Genomic DNA, 13382 nt, shown 5'->3' with positions numbered 1-13382 from the left:
ACCAAGCACTCAGCATAGCCACACTAAAACCAATAATTTGGCTGTGCTATGTTGATGATGTGTTTGCTGTTTGGCATCATGTTCCAGACACATTAGATATATTTTTGGCACATGTTAATAGCCAACATCCTAAAATAAACTCCACCATACAAAAAAGAAAGTAATAATAATAGCCTTCCCTTTTTAGCTACTCTAGTGATGCGACTTCCTAATAGTTCACTATCCTTATCCATCTACAGAAAACCCACTCATACTGGTAGGCATTTGCATAAACAATCATACCACCACCACTCTTACTCAGCAAGCCAGGGCTATTTGTTCAAATGACACAGAACTTGAAACTGAGCTTAGGGATCTTTGCAACGGCTTTTCAGCCAATGATTACATCCCAGATAAAATAGACAAAATATTACATCCATCCCTCCTACATCCAACACGTGCAGGATCACAGCAAAACCATTCCCATCCCATATGTTACAGAAAAAAAAAGCAAAAGTTCTCTGCCAGTATGATCTTCATACTATTTTCAAATCTTTTATTATTCAGCTAACCACTTTCATACATTCTCCTAATGATTGCCAACATCCAGGAGTGTATAAAGTTCCTTGTGCCTGAAGTTTAGCTTACTTTGGACAGACTGGTAGATCATTTAACATCTGCCTCAAAGAACATAGTAATTACTTCTGAGATCATTTGTATGGCAAATCAGAATTGGCAGGTCATGCTCTGGATACTCCTTCACATTGGATCAGATGGATAAAACATCTACAAGTATATGACATACATTTATGCAGATGATGGAATGTACTAGGAGTTAGAGAGTGCTAGATTTCATAATTGCATCAGAGAATTTGTTTATAACCAATGTGATCAGATGATCTTGTCCTGGGAAGTGGCTTAATGTGGAATTACAAGGCTAGTAAGTATGACAAGCTTAGGAGATTGCTTGGATCATTGCATGGCATGTGAAACTGCAAGGGATGAGTGTTTATACTGCATGGGAAATAGTAAAGGAGTATTTGAGGGAAGTAATAGACTGCATAGAGTCAGGAGAATAAATCAAGTGGAAGTTAAATGGATGAATACCATCATTAAGCTAGAGCTACAAAAAAAAAAAAAGAATTTTATATTTTCACCTAAAATAATGAACATATTAAAAATGAGGATATTAGGAAAGAACTTGATATTGTCAGCATCCAGGAATGCATTAGCAGAGCTAATCTCAGGTGGTATGGTCACTTAAGCAGAATGGGAGAAGATAGATTAGCAAAACAAGTGTTCTTTGCCAGGTTGGCAGGAAAAAGACCCAGAGGAAGACAGAGATGTAGGTGGATTGATACAGTTAAAAGTGCCTTAGAAGACAGAAATATAAGACCTGATAATATTGGAGTCTTGACATTTAACAGATTGATTTGGAGGAAAATTATTGATAGGAAGTTAGTAATGATGTAAATTTTTCATGTATACTATCATATCCTGTACACCTCCTGAGGGTATATATCAGGAATTTGATGATGAACAAGAATGGGATGACAACATGGAGACTAGTTGAACAAACTGTCTTTTGAATCCTATACATGAATATGATGCTACAACATAACCACTTATCATGCCAGTTGAGTCATCACCACATTAAACAAAAGGTACCCGTTTGAGTAGGGAACCAGGGTGAACTACAAAAACATCAATAGATGGAGCTGGCAAAGGAATTACACAAATATAATGTTGGCATAATTGGTATTACTAAGAGAAGGAAGACTTTTTCTTCCTCTTTTCAGCCATTTTCTGTCCAGCTGTTGGACGAAGGCTGCCTCCAGTTCTTTCCACCTTTCTCTGTTCTTGGCAATGGTTGACCAACTTTCCCCAACAAACTTTGACAATTCATCACTCCACCTTCTTTTAGGAATCCAGTTCGTTAGTATAGTGGTCTATTGCTCATCTTCTCTTCTGGATAGATGTCCAGCCCATTTCCATTTTAGTCGCTTGTGGTGAAGAATTATGTGAGTTTTGCTTATCTTTTAATGGGATGCCTAGTTGTTAATTTATTTGCCAGTGCTTTTGTTAGCAACCAAGTTTCACAACCATATGAGATGATTGGAAGTATACACTGGTTAAATGTCTTCCTTTTTAAACAGAGTGGGACATCCTTGTTTTGAAAAATGCTTTTCAGTTTTCTGAATGCACTCCCCTATTTATTTCCTTTTGGAGTCCAGTATAGATCAATGAGATAACCTAAGTATATATATGAAGAGACTCTTTCCAAAAAATTGTTTTCTATTATGTTTTTTGGTGTTACAAAATGATTAAACATGATTTTAGTTTTTCTCTGTTTATCTTTAGACCATATTTTCTGCTTGCATGTTTGCAAAAATTATATCGTGTGTTAAGTTTCTGTTATTAATTTGTATACCAAGGTTTGTCCGGTTTATATTATTAAATATTTCTTGAAGGACTGCTGTAAAGATTTTGGGTGATAGTCTCCTTGTCAGACACCTTTTTCAATTGATATTTTATTGCTAATTGTGTGACATTGGGCTGTTGTAGTGAGGTATATTGCCTGGAGGAGGTTCATATATTCTCCAGGAATTCCCTGATTCTGGAGTGCATTGATTATTGTGTTAGTTTTGAGGGAATCAAATGCTTTTTCATAATCAATGAAGGCTAAACAGAGAAGCAATTGGTTTTCTTCTGCTTTTTCTATTATTTGTTTTACTGCATGAATAAATATGATCAATTGTGTTAAAGCTTTTACAGAATCCTGCTTGTTCTACTGGTTGATTTGAGTCTAAAAGAGGTGTTAACCTGTTTGTTATTACTTTTGTGAGAATACTAATTGGTCTATAGTTCTTTACTTCTTATTTGTCCCCTTTTTTAAATAACAGTATCAGAGTAGCATTTTTCCAATTTTCTAGTATCTTCCCCTCTTCTAGGCATAGAATTAAATGGGGATGTCACAAATTTACTAAATCTATGTGAATTAGGTCTTCACCAGGACATTTTTCATTTGTTTTTTTTCATCTGAAGTGAATGGGGGGAATGAATTCCATATGCAATGGAGAAGATATTTGATTTATCTGTTGAAGGATCACTATACTTCTAGCCTGCTTAGGATTTGTTCTTGGTTCCTTATTGTAGTTCCATTCTTATCTTTTATTGCAGTTATTTGACTTTTGCCAACTGATAAATGTTTTCAATTGTTTATTTTTTTAGTGTTATTAAGATCTTATTTCGTTTTGCATATTCTATTTTAGAAATTAAGTTTTTGTCTTGTTTCATATTTCGTCTCTTTTTTTAGTAGTTGTAAGGTTTCCTCTGAAAATTTTTGTTGTTTTTGAGTTGATTGCCTGCTGAGATTATTACTTCCATTAGGTTTTTGCTTATGTCTTCTTCTTCAAATATATTTATTAAGTCTAGATTTTGATCGAGTTTTTCTTCGTAATCCTTCTTGTTTTCGATAGGTTTGAAGTCAAAACTTCTTGATTTTTTGTTGTTTAGCCATTTTATTCTTTCCAATTTTGGGTTAATTTTAATTTTACAAGGAAGACTAAAACGAGTTAAATAACTCGAGTAAACAAACTCATTATTATCCGAATTGAAAACAGGCACCATCAACATGAGAAGTATGTTGATATAATTACCAAACAAAGAAGATGCTTCTAAATTTTATCACTCCCACCCACACACAAGGGATCACAATACTTTGAGCTAATCAACGTCACGTGTGGAGGAATGGGAGTAGCAGATTCATTGAATCAGCAATTCAACGGTAAAAGGATTATGGGCAACTGTTGCTCATATTATTGTAGATTTACTAGAAATGGAAGGAACCATGATGGAAACTTCAAAAGTTTCCGAGGCATATTCTAATTTGCTATAAAACAATATTCAATAATTATCTTTTTTTTGTTTGATGGCAAATGAAAATTTTAAGGCGTTTGACTAAAAATTCAGTTGGGCAATATTTGTGGATTCCATGATATAAATACCATTGTTCTCATAAGGACTGGTCTATATAATGAGAGGCAGCAGTTTGGAACAGCTGTTAGAAATCTGTTGAATATATAATTAAGATGAAATATTAACCAATAAAAGGCAAATAAACTCTGCCCATGAGTCCATATACCTTCTAAGTAGTGTAATACTGAGGCAGCTCTCTCTCAGGAAGATTGTATTCTGGTAAGCATAGTCATTAGTGAACTTTTTTTTCTCAAGTTTCAAAACATAACAAATATTGAATATTTATTATCCTTTCTAACCAAATGCAGCCTTTCATTTTCTTTCTTCTAGATGTATTTTAAGCTTTTATTTTTGTCTGTATTTAATTAGAACTTTTTCTCTTTTCAGACTGAGAAATGGGATGAACAGTTATCAGAAAACAGATTTCCTGGAAAAATTTAACCATACTGTGTAGCTGATGCAAATTATGTTATCTTAATGAGGTTGTAGAATTATTCTAAATGTACTGGAAGAATTTAGATGAATAAATACTATGTCAATAAGGATTGTAATTTTCAGATTTAATGGAAGTATTTCTAAATTACAGAAACAAACTTTCCAGATGCATCACTTGTATTCCTAAAGTATTTACATATAACTTACGAATTATGTAGATTTCCTCCAAATAAAATTATAGATACAACAAAATGTTTTATTTTTGCTTTCCTTGTCATACTCAAATTTAATGATTTATTTTTCAAAATCATTCACAGATATTAAGGAATTTTTCTATGAACTGTGAAGAGCATTAAAAATTTCAGATTATAGAGTACTTATATGAAATTATTTTCACTGTAGTAGATTCTATTATCCCTGTTAATTTTTTAGTTACAAATGAAGCAATGAATGCTTTTAAATCATTATTTTCTTGATAAGTTTTTAAACAGGACATATCTATGTATGAGCTTCAGAGCCAAATGACAAGGAGACTTCTATATAGCACATAACGAATATAGAAAAGAACTGACCAGGGTGTCAGACCTAGCATACAATCTTTACCTTGTGTGTCCTATTATTAAGTATCCATCTATGTGCTGTGCTGAATAAATGAGAAATGGATAGGCAAGAGACTTAACTGCTTAAAACTGTTATGTAACAACAAACAAAAATTAATGGTGCATGTTTGGCTGAGAGGATTTTGTCTGGTTGAGCAAGATCTCCATGTTTCTTTCATGGAATCAGGATGAAAAGCAAAAAGTCAACTTGTCACTTCTTCTTTTAACCCTTTTTATAGCCACTTCTCTGGTTATAGGTGTCTCCCAGTTCTCTCCATCTGGTTCTGTCCTGAACTTGTTGGTGCCAGAGAGTTCCAGTTGTTTTCCTTATGTCATCTGACCATCTTTTTTCAGCTCTTCCAGCTGGTCTTTTACCTTCATATGGCTGCCACTCCAGTAAAACTTTTGTCCATCTATTGTCCTCGAGTCTTGCAATGTGTCCTTTCCATTTCTTTCAAAGTATGTTTTATTTCTTCTTTTATTAAAGCTCTTATTTCTTCATTTTATCTCCGAGTCTTATATTTAGCAGACCTCTTTCTGTTTTTTTGCATTTTATCTATTATTTCCTTTTTGATTGGCCAGGTTTCTGCTCTGTATGTCATAACAGCCAAGACATATTGGTTGATGAACAGTCTTGCTCTGTTCTCAGGTTTTATTTTGCTGTTTAAAAATCTCTTCAATTTTCCAAAAGCTGCCCATTCTATTCCTTTTTCTTCCATGTTAAAAATTTTCTTAAGTATACATACTCATGTATTTCAATTTCTTTATTGTTTACCTTAATGTTGTCTTTCATCGTACCTTTTCAGTTTGTCGTTATTTTGGTTTTCTCAGAATTAATGTCTAATCCAATTTCTAGTGATTTAAGTGTTAGATCCTCTATCATCTCTTTTAAATCTTTCATATCGTTTGCAATAATAAGAATATCATCAGCAAATCTTAGGTTATTTAATTCCATGCCACATGTTTATTTCACAGATGAAATAATAAACTTTAAGGGGGGGGAAAAACGCTCTCCTGCATTACTTTACCAACATTTGTGGCATTAACACTAACTTAAAATGATGTGCACTACTACCTATAGACATCCAAACTTGACCACCTGCTTTTGTTCAAAATCCCAAATACAGCTACAACAACCACAGTCCATGTCTACTGTCCAAATTACCCCATGATTCTTTCTGCCACAAAGATGACATGTTGATATTCCTTGCCAAAAGATCTTGAATCTCCTCTGGCTTAAGATTTCCTTGCTTCACTACTGTATATATCATCCATCTGCTATCTCTATCACTCCTCTAATTCTGAAAATCACTCTGTCCTCTGTGACTTTTTATCCTTAATGTTTGATTTGTTGCTGTCAAAATTCTCAGCCAGTAAAATCATCTTCCTTGATGACTTTAATGTTTATTCTCCTTTTTCCAGTTCTACTAACCAATTGGAATAAAAGCTGAAACATTTGCTATATGCAGTGACCTAATGCAAATTCATCTGCCAGCCAACATGCTAGATGGTCCTCCTTTCACCTCTTCTCTCAGTAACTCAAACCATAATATCTCTAGTGGAATATCCTTCCCATAGCCATTCAACTTCATGTCCTTTGGTGCAAAACCAAAGACTGCTGATTGTTCCCCAGATACTTCCAGTGATCATGTTACAGAAATTATCTGCATTGGAACATGAGAACCTTCATTTCCTACTCCACTCAAAATTTCAAAAGCTAAATGCAGAAATCTCACATCTTGCATAACTGGCAGTCATGCTTTCTAATCTCTTGCAAAGGGTGCAGTTTCTGTCTGTGCCTGCAGATGGTACTTTTGCAACAGTACTTAAAGACAAAGCTGACACCCAAGTATCACTTTTCTCTTCCCCCTGCCAACAATACATACATCTTTCATAATCTAGATACCAAAAATGTTTCTGGTCCAGATGGTATCCGTCCAACCCAAATGTGTTTAAAAGATGCGTGACAGAGCTAATACCTGTCCTATTCTACATGTTACATATTTGGCATCCACCCCACAATATGGAAGCAAGCCCATGCGAAAAAAAAAAAAAGAGAGGGAAAACTCTGCCATCAGACCTTTGACCTATTGCTTTCTGGAGAACTATCTAATCATGACCATAAATTGCCATCTTATGGTCAATCTTCTTCCCTTTGTAATTGGGTTGCCAGTTTTCTCTCAGGTCATTTGTTGTGTGTAATGGTGCATAGCATTCTCCCTTCAGATTTCTTTAATAATGTAAGTCTCTTTTTTTATCATCTGCCCTCTTCCTTATCTCTTGCTAACCTCAAACTCTATTCACAGTTTTGCTGATGCCAGCACTCTCTCTTCCTGCTATGCATGTAACAAACCTTGCAGTGCCCAGTATATCAAGCTTCGATATCTTCTATAGCTGTCTTACCCAGTTACTGAGTTTCATGTATCCTTGGTTCCTCCACCACCTCAGCAATCAAGATAAGATTTCTCTTTTTGACTGACATTTATCTCTAACCTTTCTAGCACAAGTTAGCTCATTACTTACAGCATACTAAGCCTCTATAAAAACTATGCATCTTTTTTGCTTGTTATGTTACTTTTCACCTGTCCAGCTACTAATTCTGTACAAATCCCACTTTGAAAATTCTTGATGCTATCCAGACAGGACAGTTCAGCTATAACTGATGATCCCTGTTTCATGGACTCCACATCCATTGTCTTATAGAAAGTCAGTTTCTGCATTGTGTTTTTTTATAGATACTTCCATTGGTGATCTTCTGCAGAATTCACATCTGTTATTCCACTCATTGCTGCTAAACTTAGAATAACATTAGCAAAATCTGCCAAACATCCATTTACTATTCACCTAGAAGGAAGCTGTGTTTTTTAATTAGTAGGATAATATGTGGAATGCTGTCAAAGCTTTGCAGAAATCCTAATTGCATATCACAGCTATTAATCCATTTTCAATTTTCCTCATGATGTGTCATAAAAAGCAAGCAGGTTTGCATGCTCAACAAGTGATCCATATTGATGATAGTATTATTATTATGCGTTCTCTTACATGGAGTCTAAGTACTCATAAACAGAAGATCCCTTTGGTCGTGTATACTTAAATACCTATATCTCTCACTGAAGACACATTCACAAACATCTAATAGTAGCTTATTCCATCCTCGCATGCCTACGAAAATAACCTGCACCTCACATGCTTCATAACCATGTCCTTAGCCAACATCCGAGGAAGATTCTCACGTTTTACCTCTCCAGCTGCAAAATCTCACATCTACACTAAGATTTCCATTACTAAGTTGTATGTTGGTCATATTTTCCTCAGACATTGAAGACAATATCCCCTCTGTCTATCCTTATATGTGCAATTTCATAGGCCAATTGTTATAATCTTGGCTAGATTCTTTTTTATCAAAGCCTCGTTAAACTCGAGAGATGACTTCCTTTTTCTTACAAGTTAGTGTTCTCTTCAACAGTGTAGTTATCTAATGCAGCGATTTAACCTTATCAATGTAGCCTCTTAAACTTTATCCTCTATAACCTCCAAGTTTCAAAATAAGCTATTTTCAGGAAATTCCCAATAATATAATAGTCTGCCTGCATTGTTCTCCATCTGAAATACATAACTTGACAATATTGAATTGACACTCATCATATTCTTGGTATGTACTAGGAATATGACACTCATATTCCTGATAGTACATACCAGGAATATGACACTCATCATATTTTTGGTATGTACTATCAGGAGATGTGTGAGATATGATAGTAGTACATGAAAAGTTTATGTGATTAAACTAACTTATTGGCAATTTTTCTTAAAATTAATCTATTATCTGTCAGCACATGAACTTCTGAGCTACTTCTTACTGTATCATCAACCTAGATGTGTGGATCTTTTTCCTGCCATCCTGGCAAAAAGCACTCGTTTTGCTAATCTTTTCCCATTCTGTTTAAGTGACCATGCTATTTGAGATTAGCTCAATAATATTGATAATATTATCAATTGGCTAATGTTATCAAAATCAGTCAGTCCCAAAACACACCATTTAAGATGTATTGAAAATAATCTGTCTATTATAATCAAAGTTCCAGTTATTATCAAAATCCTTGAATGTTTAGCCGCATCTCAGAATTAAGAACTTTAAGGGTTAATCAATAGAAAATTTGACAAAGAACGTTTGTCAAAATCTGACTTTTGTGTTAATCTTCCAGGCAAATGCAGGTGGGTATAAATAGTTGAATTGTGATTTTTCGAGTTTAGTTTCGTGCTCTCTTTCAGTAAGTGAATTTGACTAAGTGCTCATTAAAACAGCCATTAGTATTATGGCAGAAGCAAGTAAAAAATGTAAAGATTTATCTTTTCAAGAAAAGCAAAGAATTTTGGAGATGATAAGTTGCCCAAAATGAGTCAGCATAGTGTGACTGTATATTTAAAAATTTCACAACCACTTTTGTGTAAGATCAAATTGAAACTCAGCTCTTACTAATGAGAACATGGATTGGAAGACAGCACGATCTGGTAAGGATACTCAGGTTGAATCAACATTAAAAATTTGGTTTAGTAATGTTCGTGAAAAGAATGCTTCAATTGATGGGCCTTTGGTGTGTCAAAAAGCAGAACTTGCAAAAACAATGGGCAAAGAAAATTTCATCACAACTGATGGATAGTTTAACAGGTGGAAAAAGCGAGATAACTTTGTGTACAAGTGTATTCATGGTGAAGAAAAAAGTTCACACACTTTATTTCTTCATTTCAGGAAATTGACATTTCCTGAAATGCAGACAAAACAAGACTATTTTTGTGCAATGCCCAAGTATACTTATTTGTTTAAAAATGAAAGTACTAAAGGATTTAAATGTTCAAAAGAGCCAGTTCTTTGTTGTGCTAATATGAAAGGTGAGAAATGAGAGCTCCTAGTGATTGGAAAAATAAAATTCTCTGTGTTTTAAAGGTATCAAAAGTTTGCCAGTTGACTATTGTTCTAGTGCAAATGCTTGGATGACTAATGCCATTTTCAGCAATTGGTTAGTTAAGTGGGATCTTAAATTAAAGTTAAAAATTGTCTTGTTAGTAGACAACTGCGCTGCGCACACAAACAATTTATCATTAAAGAACATCAAAGTAATGTTCTTGCATTCGAACACTTGGTAATTCAACCACATGACCAAAGTATCATATGAGCTTTTAAAGCTTATTATTGCAGGGAAGTTCGTGTGAGAATTATAGCTGAATTTGATATAAAAGACCAATCTGATGCAATTGCAGAAAATATTTCCCTCATTCATGCATCGCATTCAGTAGCAGTGTCATGGAAGCAAGTCTCAGAGAAGACTGACTATTGAAAACTGCTTCGAAAAAGGGGGATTTTTTAAAACAAACTGAAAGTTCTCTTTCCGAAAAATCTGAATGTCTTACAAATGAAATTTTTGATAAAACCCCAGACGGTATGTCAAAAGAAGAATTTGAAAATTGGTTGGATATTGATAACGTTTAAGTGATGTCAAAAATATGTCAAGCTGCTTCTGATGAAAACTTCAAACTAATAGAAGAAAGAGAAGAACAAATTTTAGAAGCTCCTCCAACCAATGCCCAGATGCAAGAAGCTCTACAAATACTTTGTTACAGTGTGCAACATAGAGCAACAAACTTCGAAAAGCATTATGAGCATGGGCAATTTATTCATGAACTACTACATTCAAACACATGACAGACAACACTAGATAAGTTTTTAAAATAAATTTTATGTTGTTTATAACAAATTAAATTATGTTCATAACAATAAATTGAAATAAATGATGCAATTTATATCCGTTGGTTATTGTCATTGAAAAGCAACTGTCCCAAAGTGATCACAATACGCAGCATCTACTGTATCAAGCTCTTTTGTAATGCCTGTTTTTAATATGATGCTATCCATTCATTCCCCTAATCTTTCTCAGAACTCTCATATATTTGGTCCCTAGTCTTTGATCAAATGTTTATTTTTTAACATAATTTGAAACTGGTAGCAAGAAGAATGTATTTTATGGAGATTTGAAGAGGAGTACTTAATGAGAAAGTGACAAAAGGATGTTTCCAGGTGCAAAGATCAGGGATGCTAGTAAAGTTATTAGTTTGCAGAGGGGAAGAAGTGAAATCATTGATTGTTCTAGCTAGCACGAATGATTTGAAAGGAGAGAAATATGCAATGAGAGAAGATATGAAAGAGCTGATAGAAGTGCAAAAAGATCAGCGAGAAAGTAAAGATTGTTAATCTGTCACCTTGGGATGACAGGACTGAGTAGAGAAGATTATATATGTCCACTTGTATTTAAATAGTTTTGGAGAGAGTGTTCTTCAATGAGGGGGTTGGAAGTGCAAAATCACAGAAACTGGAAGTATTAGTGGAGATGCAGATAAGTGGGTTCAGCCATCCCTGAGACAAATAAGTTTATGTAATGCTGAATGCAGTTTCACAAATTTCAAATGCAAATTGGTTGGTAATGATATTATGCAAGGGTAACTCTGGGTCCAAGGCAATGTTAAAAAGCATGTACATGAATGCCAGAAGTATTAGAAATAAAGGAGAGGAGTTTTTGACATTGGTCAGCTCAGCCTGGAGAAAAATTATAGGCATCAAGTTTTGCCTGTTGACTGAAAAGGATATACACATACTGGTCACTGAATTATAAACTTTTGTTTAATACTGTGTTGGACCTCATTTAGCCTGAATTACAGCACATATGTGGTTTGGCATAGGTTCTACAAGGTGTTGGATTTCATCTTCATCTAGAAGATACCAAGCATTCACCAGATAGTCCTTTAACTGGCTTGGATTTGATGGAAGAGGACTTTGCTCACAGATCAGGTTTCTAACATCCATACATTCTCAATGAGGTTCAGATCTGGGCTTTGTGGTGGCCAGAGAAGATGGGGGAAGTTGCTGTCATGCTTGCTGAACCACGGATGAATAATTCTTGTTTGATGAACAGTAGCACTGTCGTCCATGAAACAATCATCACCTACTGGATAAAAAGTCAGTATTGCAAGATGGACTTGATTAGCAACAACGTTCAGATATTTTTTGGAGGATACTCAACCTTCCAGCAATATCAGGGGATCTGTTTTGTACCCTGAGTTGTGTTTACAAAGCAAGTTGGGTTCATTGATTCATGGATCTACCACCAAACTCTCTATGATGCTGTCCATCACATACAGAACAAGGTGTACTGTGACTTGTTGGACCACAAATTTTTTCCAGTCACAGTGTTCCTGACACCACTGTAGATGAACTTCCTGGTTCTTTGCAGAAATCAGTCATTTCCATATAGACATGCAACTACCTATACTGATCCTTTTTAATTCCCTTCACACAGTTTGGTGAAATATGGGCTGGGAACAATCTTCATTAAATGCTCTGGTCAATTACTGCACACAGAAAGTTCTGTTTGTCCGTACAAGTCTTCTTAGACAATGGCAATCTTGTTTCTGACAATTTTGGAGCCACAGTTTTGCCTCTTATACAAGCAATGTGGGTTACTTTTCCACTGATTAAATACCAGAGATATCTCACCTTGTGAGAAATCGGTTAGCTCTGCTGTTTTCAAAATCTTGGCTCCAGTCAGATGGGCACCAGCAATAAGCCCTTTATCAAACTCCAAAAGAACCTTTGCTTTTCTCATTGTGATCAACATGATTGATAATTATGCCAGCAGCAGCATTCTTACATAGTCGCCTAGAACACACAGTAATGCACATGACCAAGTATTTTGCATATATACTGCATACGTGACATTTACATACATCTGCATAAAGGTTTCTAATTCAATTGGCTGGGATGTGTAATTACATAGATAAAATGCAATGGATGCAATTGGATGACAAGAGGTATTATATTTTCAGGGAGAATAAAGGGAATAGGACGAGGTGGGATATTGATGATGATAGCTGAAGAACTTTAACCAACAAAATTGGAACTAAGAGAATGTTAGGTTTTGAGGTTAATTTGACACCACTGGAGACTGAGGCATATAGGACAAAATATATTGTTGATTGATGCTGTAGATGGAGGGGAGATGTTCATGTCATGAATTGGTAGATTAGTTGAAGTCATAGTTGTCTCACATTATTATGGGGAACTTCAACTATGGAATCACCAATTGGATGAGGAAAGGAGACATGGGAAGATGTAGGTGCAATTTATATAATTGCCAAGGGATAATTAATACCTAATTCTCTGAAACAGCACATGTTATGGAGGGGACCAAGAGTTTGAGAGTGCAGGATCCGTTAATAATATCAGAAGATGCATCCATAACCAAGGACTCTCTGCCTCCAATTAGAGAGAATGACCATGCAGTCTTATTCTAGGAATTCAGGAACATGTGGAATTTTCTGTCAAGAAAGGGTTTTTATGTT

The 13382-nt window shown here is 34.9% G+C and overlaps 1 protein-coding gene across 1 annotated transcript in view; it reads left to right on the top strand.

Moving 5' to 3' along the window:
* The window catches only part of COX6B (Cytochrome c oxidase subunit 6B), a 43434-nt gene extending 38790 nt beyond the window's left edge, over positions 1-4644 (top strand). Inside the window, exon 4 of the mRNA XM_090415495.1 lies at positions 4345-4644. Coding sequence (XP_090271621.1) covers positions 4345-4398 — 54 coding nt within the window. The 3' untranslated portion in view covers positions 4399-4644. The remainder of the gene's footprint in view (positions 1-4344) is intronic.
* Positions 4645-13382: the final 8738 nt, after the last annotated feature.

This window comes from Typopeltis vanoorti, chromosome 3, assembly GCF_054136105.1.
Source record: "Typopeltis vanoorti isolate ZY-2024b chromosome 3, IOZ_Tvanoo_1.0, whole genome shotgun sequence".
Lineage (NCBI taxonomy): Eukaryota > Metazoa > Arthropoda > Arachnida > Uropygi > Thelyphonidae > Typopeltis > Typopeltis vanoorti.
Note: the sequence above shows the minus strand (reverse complement) of the source record. Positions and strands in the feature narration are given on the sequence as shown.